Genomic DNA, 17824 nt, shown 5'->3' with positions numbered 1-17824 from the left:
TTGTACCATCGAAGATGAGCTTATCAGCCGAACGTGAGGGAGAGGATCATCGATCACGGTTAATTTGAAATTTGATTAATTTTCCACAGAGTAAAGACATCCGTCATGAAATGTAGGGAAGTCCAGATTCGAAACCTGGCTGAGGTGATATTTTTCAAGAAATTATTTATAACTTTTTGCGACGTTTATTGGTATTAACATCATTAAACTGCTTGCCAATTTAATTTGTGATTCTAGTTTCAGTTTAAGATTGCCCTTCAAGACCGAAAGTTGTTTCGGCAGTTTACAAAACTAAATATTACATAAATTCACACCGAAATATTATTTAAGCATTATAATCCAGTTCAGACTGATAAGGCTTTCTCTTTAATTAGTTGTATATTTACATGCAGTTTAATGTTTTTTATTGTTGATTAATTTTCATCATGTCGGTGGTACCGAAAGCAATAAGCACGTGCACAAGACTGGCGCGCGAGCCACGCTCGGCCGGCTATTTAAAAGCGCGATTTCCGGTGGGAAATTATATATTCCCGCACTAAATTCCCGGTATCCGAAAGAGAATGATTCCCGCGCGAATCATCACGTGAAAAACGTGGATAGTACAATTCGGAGTCATGAATCAGCATAGTCATCATCAGTGTGATTCATCCGCGAGAAACCTCCGTGCCTAGGAACTTGTTCTACATACATTTGTATGCGAGGAGAGGGGGAATCCCCACGAGGTCTGATTTCAACATTAATGACAGATTTCTCGCTGAATTTACAATCAGTTTTTTTTCTCGGGGAAAAAATGAGATACTAATCAGGAGTTTCCATCTTTATGACTTTAAAATTAAGATCCCATTAGAGCAAAGTCCGCGGAAATTAACAGAAAATATGATATAATATCTGCTTGAGATATCATATGACTCCATGTGAGAGCGACGAACTCATAAATGACAATTCGCGAGTTTAAATCCTGCATTCCGCATAAATGGAAAAATTTCGTAATCCATATTATACTAACTTAGCGGTGATCGCAAAAAAACTCTTTTAGGTTTTCTATAATAAGCGATTATCTAAGCTTTAAGTCTTAAGCCGTAAGAAATTAACCAATCATAAGTTCTTCTCACATTCGACTGTGATTGGTCCATTTCTTACGACTTAAGACTTGTAGAAAGCCCATTTAGATCTACAGGTGACTCTTTGACTAGGTTCAGACATATAGAGGCTGATATAGTTCTACTCATCCCTTTCCCGTTACTATTACTACTAATATCTGCTTGTGAATGAGAATCAAGTGCAGCAATTGGAGCGCAAATTAATTATTGAATGTATTCTTCTTGGTACATGAGTCAAACATTTCAACTTCACTTCGAGCCATCTTCGGCGAATAAAATTAATATAATCGTTATTTCTCAAGAGCTTTAATGAGGAAATAATGAATGTACCGCTAATGTTGGTTGCAAAGCCCAGTCGCTTAAATTCCAAAAGAAGTCGAGAATTAGAATAAAATCTGTGGATAGTCATGTAGACAAAATTAATAAATTAAATATAATAATAAAGACTTAGATATAATGAAGATTTCAATGATCGTCATACGAATAAAATAAAGGCTATGAAGTCGACTGTACAAAAGTCCAAGTCAACCAAGCATCACAATCTCTCACACGTTGTATGTGTGAAGCTGGCGTATTATTTGGTGGAAACTCATAAAATATTGAGAGTTCTGAACGTATTTTCAATAGTTCTATAGTTCTAGATGGATAAAACTAATAGTTCTGCCCTCTAAAGTGGAAAAAAAGCGAAAGTACAAACTAAGATTAGGTTCACGCAGCGTCTCACTTTGTCCTACGCAAATTTTGACCATAGATTCTTGTAGGATTTTGAAAAACAAAGAGGTCTAGATGAGTTTCCGAAAGAGTTCTGGCGATAAACAATGTTATTTAATTTTTAATAATATTTTAGCCTAAAAATACAATTTTCAGCAATAAAGACGAGATGCTGTCTAATTATCGACAGTTCTGAGAGTTCTATGATAATTTTTGTGCAATACCGAATGTATCCTAACGCCTTCCGAAGAGTTCTGATGATAAAAATTATTTACAAATTTTTTAAACAATTTTTAAGACCTTAAGAGAAAAGAACTTTTAGTTTTATCCATCTAGAACTATAGAACTATTGAAAATACGTTCAGACCTCTCAATATTTTATGAGTTTCCACCAAATGATACGCCAGCTTCACACACACTCACACGTTCGATACATTTTCTTTATTTTTGAATTCAGAGAGTCTATTGAGTATATTATTATTTTAATCTACTTGTCTCTCTCAAAGTTTGAGTTCTTTCGACGATCAGCATCGTGTCACTAACGAAATATGTATATCTCAACTGTTCGTTATATCTATTAATTGATGAGTTTATTATTGAAATATTCAGGTCAATTTTCTGGTTATTTTGATCAGATAAGTGCATGTTATTGCTCAGTTGTTAATAGAACCGAAAGTTGGTCACGAATTCGTGCGCGAAAGATAGACAAGATCTTAAACCAGTAAAACTCGTATGACTCTCATAAATAACTCTAGTCAAATCACACACATCTCGTTATACTGGTCAAAGAAATATTGTATTAGTACAAAAGCTATACAGTTCTTATAACAGAGAGCGATATAACCACACATTTTCACAGAAGAATTGTTTCTTTATTCAAAAGGACAGCTTTTACGATTGGCTATTACTATCGCAATAAAATTCCAACCATTAAATTGAAACTTCACTTAATAGTCTACTACCTTTAATTTGAAGAAAAATGCTATATATTTAAGATATCTTGTACAGAACATTAAAATATATATATTTAATAAATCAAGATTAAATTGTTTAAGCATTAAAGATCCAGCTTCGACCGTTATAGGCATTTCAATATTGATTGTGTTCTCACATAAACGGTCTAAAATAATATTGTTTGATTAAAATATCGATTAAAAAGTTTTGTAAGGAATTTCTTGCATTAAAAATCAATTATAGGGCGGTATTCTTAGTCCGTTCTTATTTTAAGATCGCCTTAAGTAACGTTTTAATATGCTAATACAACTCTCTGATTGGTTCATGACATCTTAAAATTGTACCTAAAACGGTTTTAAATATAAGAATTAACTATGAATATCGGCCTTAGCCTTTTTATCTGATAAATATTAGAGCTAAACTCAAGAAAAGTCCCTCAAAAAAAATTATTAAACTAGACGATCACGCGGGAGTCATCTCATTGACATGAACAATGAACAAAAGGCGGTCAAGTTCGATGAAGGAAAGTGAGGGAGCGATTACAGAGTTGCGACGCGCGGGGTGTTGGCTGGGAGTTTTCCGGCTAATGGCACGAATAAAGGGGACGAGTACTTACTCTCGAGCTTGGAGAAGGAAGCAGGTGTGGTGGCATCGATCAGGGCGAGGGTCAGGTGCTTCAAAGCGGCGTCGAATTCAGCGTGGACCTTCAGCATCAAGCCGAGCCGTAGGTGAACCTCGCAGGCCCGTGGAAATCCTGGTTCCACCCATAGCACCTGCTGGAACGCTTTCACGGCCCTGAAACAAGAGCAATACAAAGACCGTTATTAATTGAGTAAATAATAATTAAATAAATTGCGTATAAGATATAACAAGAGATAAGACAACTCGAATGAATTTGTCTTAAAGACATGATTCGTGCAACTTCTGAAAAAATATAGAGAAAAGGAAGCGGTTATGAAATAGGTGAGAAATTATAGAATACTATAATATCTTAAATAATTTATGCTGCATTCTAGGTACGATCGTCAAAACTTCTTCACAAAATTACTTCTTGCTTAGATGTTATAACATGACCATTAGCATTTATTATATTTTTGCAGAAGCCGCATTTTAATTTTACAAATGTGTATTTATTACGTAATTTTGAGAAATATATTGGTATTAATTTTGTAACTTCAATTTGTAGGTCTGTCTATATTTAATAAATATTTACTTAAAATTCTTTATATTTAAACAAATATTTAAATTTAGTTTTTTTTTCAGTGAATACATATACTAATTAATAGTATTCCATATTCCCTCTTCTGATCCATAATCGCAACCTTTTTCCCTTCTTCAATTTTGTATAAATTATACGTTCGTTCTATATACGAAGAACTACTATACCTCTAACATAATTGGTATCACTCTAACTTATACTAAAGTAGTTACGTCATAATATATCTATTGAGTTATTTTAATTAATAAAACAAAATCGTTCTCCATAATTCTCTCTCTTCTTTTAAGTGTTCAATATATTATAACAGTGTCTCGCATACAATACATGATTTCAATAAGAGATTATTCGATAAAATTTGAAACCAAGTTTCTCCGTTTCAGCAAAAAAGTCAGACTCGAAGTTTTTATAGCAACTTTACGAATTGAAATGAATAATCAACAGAATTACGTTTTTCAATAAACTTCAAGCAAATTATATTAGAATTTTGCCTCGAAATTTACAAAGATTCATTGTTTCTCGAAAATAAAGTGTCGCATGTGAAAACGTTTTATCCTACATATTTTGTTTATTAACGTTTCCTTCTCTTTTCGATCTAAATGATTGGGAGACCTTCGGGAGATCGGAGACTGATTTAATTTAAAATTAAATTGGGTATTCAATATCACAAATTTATTTTGTCATATTGTTATTATCGCGATCGTCCAAGCGAAATTATCTCATGTTGCTCTTTGCCTTGCTTTTTGTTCCCCCGTGAACCTCAACACCGTTTGCACGCGACAAGGCAAGGTGGGCATGCAGGAAGTGGCTAGTATGTAGTCGCTGTCACGCGACAATGGGGTCCCGCGAAAGAAAGGAAGGGGGAGCGGCGATGCGCGTAACAGTAACAATTGTCGCAAACGGCATATCGCAAACCCGCGCCATGCGCGACGCGATCGATACACGCCGATCGATCGCACGGATGCACACGGAAAGCCGGAAACGAATAATATACCCGTGCGTGCGAAAAAACATAGCGCGGACGACTGTAATGTCGTGGCCGTGCGATCCACGATTAAACAGCTCATTTCACGGATTGCACTAAAAAAAGGGGTGTTCTTAAAAAGTGAAAATTACGGTGTTGCGAAACTACTCTTCGCGAATGATTTTTCAAGCTACGGTAGAGATTTATGAAGAAATGTTAAAAAATTAGAAATTCACATAATTATTATAATATAATTTTAAAGTAGAGAAGAGATAATTATATAAGCAGGATATGATATATAATTTATAATTCTAAAATAAAAGATGGGAATTACAGATGAGATGTATAATTATATATGTACATTAATAATTACTACTTAAATTATAATTAAATATATGTATAATTAATAATAACGGAAATAATCCCCAATATAAATTGCATATCCTGAAGTCATATTAATCATGCAGTCACAGAATTGAAAAATGTGTGTTAAATTTAACACATTTCACAAGTTCCAAATGATCAACTCAAATTTTTGTATTATTGTTAATTTAATACAAATATGTTAAAAAGTAACATAAAAAATTAATACAAAAAACGTAACAATGACACAATTTGTAAGCAATTATATTTCTTCATTAAAATTAATATTTATAATACGTTAAATTAATAGATTTTATTTATTTAGCTTAAGATTCAGTTTTAAAAAACATTACTTTTATATTATTTTATTGTTAAATTAATACTTGGATATATTAAAAATTCAATACAAAATTTTAACAAAAACTTGAGTGGATCGTTCATAATAAAATAAAATGAAAATGTTTTTATTTGTTTCGTTTATAATAAAACAAATAAAAATATTTTTTAATGTGATACGGATGAATCGATACAAAAAATTCAACATCGACGTAACTGGATAAAGAAATATTTTTATCTATAATTTTTTAAGCGCTGAATAGAAAAAGATAAAATGTGAAAATAACTTCTTATAATATATAATACTAGACTTTTTTTCAATTATATATATTCCCTGGAAATTACCTGAGAATCGTTAATACAAAAGTATCACATTTAACACACGCAACTTGTAATGCATTAAGAAAATATTCCGATAATATGCAAGCACAAAGTTTGCTTTCCTCAGGAGGGGTGGTTGCAGGGCAACTCATGTTGCACGAGGGTGTGCCTTCGATCGCTATTTTATTCAGAGCGTCGTCGTTGCTGGACGCAAGCCAATGTCAGTTTACAGCCAGGCAAGAGCAACGTCGTCGAAGACGTCACTTTCGTTCCCGTTAAACGACGGTTGTTTGTAACGATTATGAATATATAGGTCACTGCACTAAATTCCTGTGTGAATCTCTTCTCAGGACAAAGTGAATCACATTTTCTGCCTTTCATCCAGAGAAAGGTTTCTTTCATTTAAAGAAATGTTTCTTTGCTATACGGTTAAAGAAAAAATTTCTTTGATTTGAACGTCATTTCTCTCTCTCTTTGATTTGAAAATAATTTTTTTAAATCAAATAAAAAAGTTTATTTGATTTTAAAAAGTTATGTTCAAATCAAAGAAACCTTTCTCTGGGGGTGTTCTCTTTCTCTTGCCTATTTTTCTTTAAACTTTCAAATTTTTATTCTATTCTCTTATTGTATTTTTATGTATATATCGCTTCCTTATTCCAAAAGTGACACAGCTCCAAAATTTGTTTCTTAAGGATTGTGAAACAAAAATGGCAAAAGTGACATCTTTTTATTGTTCTAGGTCTTCACAAAAAAAGTGAAAAAATTCAGAGTTAGATACTTTTCAACATTTCAATTAAATTACCAAATAAATTTTTAACTTAAATGTTAAAACCTTTATTTAACAGAAATTGAAATTCGAGAAAAAAAGAGAGTGAAATTTTATTGCGTAAAAAAAAAGATCCAAATATAGCAGATATAGAAAGTTAAGAATACTTTTTTCTTTTTGCCTCTTATTTGATTATAGTTAATAATTTTCTGATAAAATGAAAAAGTTTTCTCCTTTTTCTGGGAAACTTATTTTTTATAATATTTTGAGTGAGTTTTGTCACTTTTGAAGTACCTAAAGAAGATATGTTTCTTCTTACATATTTTATTCTCGTTTCGCTCGATCCATACTGGATCAATATTTTTAGCTTTAGCCTTATCTTATTTTCTTTTCAGAGATACGACTTGAGTAAAACTCCCCCTTATTTGTTTATTAGAAAAACGTGGCGCGACTTTGCGCCGGTCTACGCCAGCTTTAATCTTCCCCATATCGTTCCAATTTTAGTATGCGCGCACTGCCGAAGCCGGTACGTGTGTTGGCGTCACGTGTACATGTGTGTACGCACACTTTGCGACCGTCTGCATGTGCGCGACACACTTTTCACAGAGCGGGGTTACGGCACACTTTTCCTATCCTAAGCGAGCGCGGTTATGAAACACGAGCGACGTAACGTAAACGCGCGCGCACCCGCCCGCGGCCGCTTACGATTATCTCCGCGCGCGATAAAGACCCGTAACAGCTGACCCGCCGCCTTTCACCAAATGCAAGCTACATTTTCGCGAGGCAAAACTTTACTAGCGAGCCGCGATCTCGTCATCGCGAAAACTAGGAGTGGAACTACAATTTTATGGAACTAGCAATTTTTATATTTTGTTTGGCCTTCTTTGGCTTTTGTTACCGTCTTTTCCAAAATGCAATAAATTGAGGGTGCTTTATACTTATGCACACAGAAAAATATCATTCTATTGCTAAGAAAAATAATTACTTAATTGACTTTCTTCCTTTTAAGTAACGGTTATTTTTTACAAAGAATATTTTCTTTAATAATCTTAATTATTACTTATTACAAATTTAAAAAACTTATTATTATGTACTTAAAACAAGAACTTATTTTCTCTTGAAGAATATTATAAAATTGATCGAGATGAAGCGATTTCATATAATAAAAAAGCGAATTAATTTAATAATTTTGATTAAAGTATTAAACTTAATAGAATTCAGAATATATTTTGAATAAATTTGATGCTTGTGATGAACTTATGATAGATTTGTGGAATTTTTAAAACACTTGAAAAAAATAATCATTACCTGCCTACAGTACCTATTTTTTTTTGGTGTATGACCAAGTGTATGAGAAAAAAATTTAAGATACCGAGTCTGGATTCTACGGTTAATATTTCAATGACGCGATATTTATAGACGCACCTCTAATTGTCCGTCATTTCTACCTATTAGGACGTGCGCATTTGACACTCGATCTATTTGACTAATCGAAGCGAACATATCCATTTGACAGCAGATTGCTTTCTGTCAGTTGTTGATTAACGACGCGCGATTTTGCCTTGTGAACCTCAGCCTGTCTTGTTCCTTGACGTGTCATAACTGTAATTTTGTTCAAATGCACATATTGGGTCAACTTCAAATTGTGTTTATTAATTCTACGGACTCCACTTCTACAACTAATAATAACATTGCACTGCCGATGTAGATTAACTTTAATTTCGGTTTAACATATTTTTTAATTTACTTTTAGTTTTAAGGAAACGGTGAAGAGCAACTTAAACCGAGATTAAAGTTAATTTACATTGATAGAAATAGAAATAACATGTTTATTATCCACAGAGTGTCTGAAAGAAAAATATTCTCATAATTATATATTATATTATATATTCTTGCAATTATAAATCCTTCGCAGTCGATATTTATTTCAATGACAGATTTTTCGATAAGGAATAAATAAACCTTAGAAAGGCAAATAAATAGGAGGACTACATAGCTTGATCGAAAGAGATCGTTTTGAAACGTGTGTTCATAACGTATCGGGGGATAACCGGCGATTTAACGAGAGAGTAGTAAAAACGACGGAAAAAGCGTCATCGTCGTCGTCATCCTCGCGACCACGCGAAGAGCAGCGTGGTAGTAAATTCATTCATAAGAAGGCCCATTCATCGCTTCATTCACTCACTTCGTTTCCTTTCGGGGTTCGTTGTCTTCGGCAATGAGTCACTTCTGACGCGCGCGCTGAGCAGAAAGAGAAATGTCAGTGACTCGTTCGTTCCTTGCGAAATAGGCGTGTGATATAGTCGATGCGAAACATCGAATGAAAAAAAAAGGAGAGAGAGAGAGAGAAAGAGAGTAATGCTCGTTTCCAATGTAGATGAATTTTAATCTCAGTTCAACTTATTCTTCATCTTTTTCTGATTCTTAGGCCCAGTTTCACAACTCACGGTTAACTCTTAACCAAAGTTCAACTTGTTTCTGGTCTTTTTCGAATTCTAGAATTGGAAAGAGATAATGAATAAGTTGAACTTCGGTTAAGAGTTAATCGTGAGTTGTAAAACTGGGCCTTATAAGACTAAATTGAACCGAGATCGGTTAGAAGATCATAAAGAAGTTCATCTACATTGGTAGAAACAGCAAGAGAGAGAAATAATTGTCTGTATTAAACAAATAAATTTTATTCGACGTATGAAACAGCAATCTTTTTAAAGTCAAGTTTTAATTATAGTTTAGTTATAAATATCAAAAATTTTCCTTTCAATGCAGGGGATAAGAATAATAATAGTAGACATCTGGGAAGGACATTACTTTGTTTTATTAATAAAAAGTTAACCCATACAAGTTAAATTCATGTCACATTATATCCAATTTAAATTACTTTTAATCATTTCTGTAAGTCGCCACCGCTCCTATTCAATATGTCGTTAATTTAACTAAAACAATTTCTTACTAATAAAACAAGTAATATATTTTCACATTATTCTATTTATCCCCGGTATTTTTGCTAATTTCTTAAAATATTCTTATAATATCATTTTTTAATTTAATCGATATCTACTTCGATCAATCGCTTTGAGTTTCTTTTCCCGGAATCTCTTTGAATCAGCTACTCGACACTGATCTCCTTGCTCAGTTACGCTCTGTATAGCGTAACGTAAAAATGGAAGCGAGCTTCAATGATAGTCGAGATTGCAATTTCGCGTGGCGAAAGTATGCCATAACAAACGCGAGATCCCGAACGCGAATCGTGGCCGCTGCTGTGGTCGAGGGAGGAGGGTGTAAATGGAGTCGTTAGGGCGGCGTGACGTGTGGCGGCAGGGCTGGCGGTATCGTTAAGGACGATCTCCGAGCAAAGCCGGGACCTTCTCATTATCGTACAACACTTCGAATTTCCTGGCACGAGAGACGTCGTTGCGTTGCATTGCGTTGCGTTGCGTCGCGTCGCGTCGCATCGCGTCGCGCTGCACGAAGGGTGCATTAAAATGCACCCTTCGACCGACCAACCGTTTAACACCTCATAAATTAATCGTGAGTATGATCCGTTAGTTAACACGGCCCCGTCGTTTTGTCGGCGATTTCCTTCACAGGCGACTGGTAGAGAAACGTAAATCGCCTCTTCAATTTCGATGAGTTTCAATAAATCATAAAGATAGACATATAGTTTGATTACAGCCTTCATAAGATCATGATTACACAGCAAGCTTCTCGTATATCTTAATAGTCCCTTCCCTTTACAATATTTAATTGAATCTACTTCAATTGATTATTAACCTGAGAGTAGTCACCTGATTTTTTTTTTTTTTTTTTTTTACATAAACGATCTCTTGAGATGTGTTTACCCCTAATTAAAATCACTATTATTAACAATATATTGTATATTATTGTTTCTCGATTTATTTTAGTATTTAAGATTATTTACGGATTTAATTAATTTTCTGAAAAAAAGTTCAAAAGCTACACTAGAAAAAGTTTTTCTTGTTGCTTTTCTTGTTGGAATTCTAATGAATTCAACCAAAAAGATACAGATTAGACGCTATAGTTAATTTCATCAAACATTCGAGATAATCAGAAATTCAGTTACGATAACCAGAATTCTGATTAGTATGATCAGAATTCTGGTTATCGTTTGTTTATACAATTTTGTTGGTATAATCAGAATATTTTTCTTACTGCAAAATTAAACAGCATAAACATGTTCAGTAGCTTATTATGACAGCATTTCTAGTTAAAAGTTATGATTTTAAATACCGCCGCTAAAAAAATTAAGATTTTAACTAATAACGCTTTTTCATTGCGAGTTTTCGATGGAATTGCGTTTAAAGTTTCGTAAAAAATAGTTTTTAATAAAGAAACAAAATAAACAATTTCCATACAAAACAATATTTTACAAGCTACATTTTCTTGTCGATGGGGTATAAAAATATCCCCAGGCGATTATTCTCGGGTTAATATCATTGCTACAGTTTAGAGCGGATAAAGTTTTTTAAAAAAAACATTATTCCAATGTTGCAAACTGTATGGCAACATAATTAAATTATTTCTATATATATATATAACCAGTTTTTATTATTTCTAAAAACAGATTAAATTAGTTATTTCTCGTGAAAAAAATAAGACATTTCTTTGCTATAATAACTAATGGGAAAAATTATTAAGATCTTAAATTAAATGTCTGCAATTTTTAATGGTCTATTCGTTTGCTGGTGTATTTGAGACCAGATACAACGGTTCGGAGACGACCTACATTTTCTGTGCAATTGCAAAGTCGGCTTCAATAATTTCGACATGCTGGAGATAGAGCGAGCGTTCCGAGAAATCTTATTACACGATCAGGTATCGAATAAATTCCTCGCCCACGAAGGAAAAACCCCCTCGAAGAATAATCGTTCTTAATGACTTCCTTATTACAATTTCGTTATCTTGATCACTAGTGTGCGCAAGCACGCACCTCCATCGAGACTGGGACACGCGTCACGCACACTGGAACACGCGCTGCATCGCATGAGGACTCGATGGTGCCGCAAATAATTATTATTATAAACCGTACAAAATATCGTTTTTGCATCAACGATTACCTATCACGCAATTTCGAGAATACATGTAAGAGTTAAAAAAAACTCCGTGCATTTTTTCTCTTCGATGCTCCGAAAATTATTCCTGCGAGTCCTTTTCATGCGAATGCAGAAAAATCAACTCAATTGATTTTGATATGTATTTGTGATTTGTCTCAATTACTACAATTGCATATTTATAGTCATTTTCAAGGACACTCATATATATACGTATATATATATACAGTTTTAATATATAGAACTATAAATATATAATTATTAATACTAACATTACAACAGTAATAACCATAAAGATGAAGCTCCTAATTTAATATTGTTTCATGCAATTATAGTCATAAAATTTTCCTCTCAGTGTATATCTACGTAACAATTCGTACAAGATAAATAAAACTAGAGGATATTCTTAAAAAAAAAAAACAAAGCTTACATTCGCGATATTCGCAATCCGGCAATGAACTAGAGCAGCGATATATGTATACTAGCTTCACACTTTATTACGGTATACAAATGCTTGCATATGAATCTAGAACACACACACATACACACACACACACACACACACACACACACACAACACAAACACATAAAGCTTTCCTGGAAGCGACGGAACTTTTCTTATGCAGATTCGTATTCGCGTTACATAGTTTGCGGTGTAACAATGCAACGAACCGTCTAACGGCGGTGCATATCGTCGCGCACGTCGGCGCGGTGGCGGTTCCCTTACGCAATGTGATAGTACAATTCTCTCTCCCGTCCCCCGACTTGCATGCGTCGCCACAGTTTCATGCCACGCGGGCCGAGTTTCGACACCCACGCGCAACCATTGTGCAGCGCGGGCCGCTAGACAAAAGATTCTTTCCACCTCTTTCCCGTAGTTGGCATAAATTGCCTTATACGACCGCATGACGCGCCTGATTCAACTCGGACGAATCTCTAGCGAAATCTCTCGCGATTTTCGGACAGACGAGTTCAGTTGGTCCACATCCCACATGAAAGTGTGACTTGTACTATTAGATATCAAAAAAACAATGATAACTCAATCTCTTTATAAAATTAAAGTTTATAAAATTAAATTAATATTTGTAAAAATTTGCATTTAGTATTATTAAGCAGTAAGAGCCGTTTTGACTGAAAATAGAATTATTTCTATTAATCAATCTCTCGAGTTAAATATTACCACTTTTAATTTCTATACCATGTGTATCAAATTGTAAATTAATCCATTACTGTGGTTAGTTTCAAAGTAAATGATGTTCATATAAACATATGCACTTAGTAAATAACAAACTAAAGTTGAATCACATTTAATATATTTTATTCAGTTAAATTATTTAACTATAATTTTAGTTAAATTAACGATATATTAATTAGTAGCGATAGTGACCTACGGAAATGATTAAAAATAACTCGAATTGAGTAACTGACATTATGACATTAACTGCATGTTACAATAATTTCCAAGGAAAGAAAGCGCATAAACTAAAGAGCATTTAATCCTGTTGTCTGTTCAAATTTACTTATACGATCATATTTAGGTCAATATGATTAAAAAGTTGCACGAAATAAAAAAATTCACCAAAAAAGATTTTACATTTACAAACGAAGTCATCAAATACCAAAAAAGTTTTTAAAAAATGTTAGTGAAAGAAAAAAATTACATTTTGAATCAAATAAACCTAAACAGATCAACAGAATTAAGAAAGAATAAAAATATTAGAAATGTGTTTTCAGCTTCACGTTTGATACATGTTAAATTTTATGTAGGTATTTATTGTATATCCATCTTTTGTAATAAAGTGTAAAATTTATAACACTAAACAATTTCTGTAATGTTTTATTTGATTTTAAATGATATTATAGGTACGACTTTCCCGTTTATTCTATTTAGGGCATTTCACTTGAGGCGTATTACTTTTTAACGACAACTCTTAAGTCACAATTGAACTTCAGGATCAAACGGATTACAAATAAAACAACATTCTTCAGTTAATTTTAAATGACGTCTACTTTAATGGAATTATAACTTAAAGCTTGGTTACAAAAATACGTAATATCATAAATGAAAAATTGTAAAATTGTAATAAATAATAATCTTTCTTAATATTCTTTCAAAAAAATCGAAAATCCAAATTTATTAGATAGTCTATCAAAAAATAATACGCGAGAAATGAGATGGTTTGTACATCGAAAGAAAGACAGTATGAAGCAGACGGAATAGTGAGGCATAAAAAGCATATGAAAAAAACACATAGGGTGGTGAATCCTTCCCAAGTTCTGGAACTGTGCCCCGCGCCGCGGGATTACGACGCCCACGCAGCACCCAGCTGCCGGTCGCACACAGGAAGGCTGTTGGAACTAACAGACGACTAACAATTTCCTAGTGACCCACATCGCGCTCTCGATGCGATCTCACTCCCACGCAAGACTCTCTCTCACTTTCCAATTGCATCTGTATCTCTCACTCACGGGGCAACGAACAAAACGCGCGCAGTACGACTGCCGCGGAAACTATGAATTCTAATAATACCTCGGATCGATTAGAAAGTTCGTTTGTACTTTTTTCGATCTTTTCTCAATCTCAATGCAACTGATATAGGCAAAAAAATTGAAAAAACATTTTAATATCGATAAAAGTCGTCATTTCATCAGAGAAAGGTGGGGGTGTTTAGTAGTTACCTACATGGCTACACCCAGAGAAAGGTTTCTTCGATTCAAAGAAGTCTTTCTCTGGATGTACGTTTACACCGTGCGTTTAGGCCGCGGCCTATACGATAGATATCCTTGTATATTAAACAAAGACATCTATCGTATAGGTCGTGGACTAAGCGCACGGTGTAAACGTAGCCAATGTACATTATATATATATATATATAATATGCATTTAATTATTATATCTTATAATTAATAAGCATTATTTCAATTAAAATATTTTTTGGCGTCATGTACTAAAAAATGCTTCCTTTTAGGAAACGAGATATATTTTGAGACCAAACAGAATTTCTGGTTATTATAATCAAAATGTCATTCCTGTTGATATGTTTTGTTGATAAAAACATTTTTTTCAGTAAATAAAAAAATTGGGGAACACAGTATGATAAAAGATATAATATTAAGATATATATATGATATTTTTTAGAGAACCGTTTGGAAGATGTTTCGAGAATACTAGAAATGATAAAATTTTACGACAGCAGTTGCGGTACATAACAGCGTCTGCTCGTATGTAAATATGGCAAGGCAAATTCTCGAAGCAACGCACCTTCGATGTCACCGTAAAAGCGAGCACGTGCGAGCGTACACGTTGCCCCGTCGCGAACGTCTGCACCTGCAACGACATGGAGGATCCAGCTGCGCGATCCTCCGTGTCTTTCTGTCTATCGTCCCTCTCTTATACACTCTCGCTACCACGATCCTGAGTATATTTTCGAATTACAACCGACAGGATGGTGGCGACAATCGCCCTTCGGGTCGAACGAGAGGCTCGCTCGCCGTTTTACCACCGCTCGATCGCCGCCGTTTTGCAATGAATCATCGTGTGCAGCCGGTAGTTTCCGATTAAACAAAGAGCGTTTTCTTTGTCAAGACGGCGAAATCTATATTTCGTACTTATGTTCTTAACTAGATGTTCTTTGTGTTCTTTATTTTATAGATATAACATATGTATAGGGTTATTTTCTGCTCTGCATTTGTCATTGTATCAAAAAAGTTTTAAAATAATAATAAATCACACATATAATTGCTATTTTAATCTAATATTAGTAATTAAATTTAAACTTTGGATTTAAAAAAATCAATAAAATTTAAATTATTTATAATTATATTTTAAAATTTTCTAATTTTATATTATTATTACTCTTAAAGTAGTGAAACCATTTTAGTAATTGTGCTATTTTCACCTTAGTGACAATGAGTTAAATTCATACGTAACGTTATATACCGAATTTGGATTTGACCCGAAGTAGGTATTCCAGCGTTGAAAGTAACGGTACCTCTAATAAGGGAACTTCGTGTCAAATTCCGATTTTAATGAATATTTTATACATATAAGTTACATAAATAGGCGAATTTAGAAAATATTAAGAAATAATTATTTGTAAAACTATAAAAAAATTTTATTTTTTCCTCACCAATTGATATTTTCTAAATTTATCTATTTATATAACATGTATAACACAAAATTTCATCAGAGTTGCACAAATTCCTCATCCTAAAATTCCATAATTTTTGTCTCACTTTCTTCTGACATTTCAGGATTTCTGACAGGCATTTCATGATTTTTTCATTTAACATAACAATATAAATTACTAGATATTAATGTGGCTGACAGTGCTTGCATTTATAATTGTTAAATTAGAAGTATTCCAAAATTGTATAGGTGTGATGTATGCATACTAAATTTCTTTAAAGCCAAAAATTTTAATTTTCCAGAAAATTTTGCAAAATTCTCCAATTTTTCCCTGATTTCCTGACTGTTTTCAATTTCCCTGACATTTTTCTGATTACTTTCTTAATTTCTAGTTTCGTTACAACCTTAAAATCAAAATTTAACACTTCGCAAAGTTCCCTTATGAGACTATACACGTCGTAAATTACGAGAGAGGACGAGCGAAGAGTCCGACGAGCTCTCGCAATAGCGCATTGCCGTGCCGTGGCGGCTGGAGAGATTGTCGGTGGTCTCTCATTCTCTCTCCCTTGCCACGCGATGCAGCGTGTGCAACGGTACCTCCCACTATCGCATCGAAAGAGCCGCCGCGCCGACTTGACTCGAGTCGAGTTGAGTCGAGCCACGCTGCGCTCCGCAACGCGGCGTGATGGACAATGGATGGATGCAAAGCTGCGCGCGCGCGCGTGCGCCGTTGCATAACGGACAACGCGAACTAATTCTCACTCGGCCGGGTGATGAAGAACGGAACGAACAAACGAACGAACAAACGGTTCACGACCCGAAACCGCGACACTATCTCCAGTCTTCTTAAAATAAATCTCGAAACGCGTTATATACGGAAAAAAAAAATGTAAGCGTCGCTCCCCACAAGATAGTGTTCGGAGACAGATAAGCGAAGTTTGCGTAGTATGTACTTAGCCTACTTATTGTTAGACAAGGCTACGAATTCGCGGTTAGGAATTATCTTTGACGTGACGCGACGTGGAGTCGAAGGCTGCACTCGAAGTGGCCCGTTAATAGATATTGACACAGTACTTACGTAGATATCGGGACTTTTCTTGGAAATTGTTGAATCGTCTTTTCTTGAGAAAAAGGTTGGGAAAAAGAATGATATCTGATACCTATCTATAATGCAATTGATTACCTGTATATCTGCAAAAATGTGGATATCAATATCGATTTTTCATTCTCTTTGAATATCTTGGAAATTAAATACGAAGTTCTCAAATTATGCAACAAAACTTTTAATTCAAATTGGTAAAAACTCTATAGCTTTCTAACAATAAGTTAAATGCAATTCGTACACGTATACAATTGATATATTTTATTAAGATACAAGATGTCGGTTTCTTTCCCTTTTCATTTTCGACATTAAATGAATAAGGAAAGCGTAAAATCTCTGATATCTGGTATCTATCTATAGTGTAAATGATTACTTGTCTATCTATAAAAAATATAGGTATCGATATCGATTTTATCTTCTCCGTTTTTAATGTTACATTTATTACATGAGAATTAAATACAAAACTTCCATGCACTTCTACGCAACAAATTGAAATCGACAAAAACTCGATAGCTCTCTAAATCAAATATAATTCGTATTATTACACAATTCTTATAGTCCTGTGAAGAGAAATATCGGTCTTTTTCCCTTTTAATTTTTCATATTAGGGGAAAGTTGCCGAATGCGTACCACTTAACCTATTTTTTATTATATTTTCCATTTGGCACTGTTTTATATGCAAATGAACATTGGAAATTGTAGCTTGAGGTTTTGGACACTCATTATTACATGTTTAACTTTCCACCAATAACAAATTAATTTGTTATAAATCTTTTTGTAACATGCTGCAAAA

General features: G+C 33.8%; 1 protein-coding gene across 1 annotated transcript in view; it reads right to left on the bottom strand.

Annotated features, from left to right (window-relative positions):
• The window catches only part of LOC108723991 (Utx histone demethylase), an 87011-nt gene that overhangs the window by 14163 nt on the left and 55024 nt on the right, over positions 1-17824 (bottom strand). Inside the window, exon 4 of the mRNA XM_018450072.1 lies at positions 3382-3560. Coding sequence (XP_018305574.1) covers positions 3382-3560 — 179 coding nt within the window. The remainder of the gene's footprint in view (positions 1-3381; positions 3561-17824) is intronic.

The sequence above is a fragment of the Mycetomoellerius zeteki genome, unplaced genomic scaffold (assembly GCF_001594055.1).
Source record: "Mycetomoellerius zeteki isolate Tzet28-1 unplaced genomic scaffold, Tzet1.0 scaffold265, whole genome shotgun sequence".
NCBI lineage: Eukaryota > Metazoa > Arthropoda > Insecta > Hymenoptera > Formicidae > Mycetomoellerius > Mycetomoellerius zeteki.
Note: the sequence above shows the minus strand (reverse complement) of the source record. Positions and strands in the feature narration are given on the sequence as shown.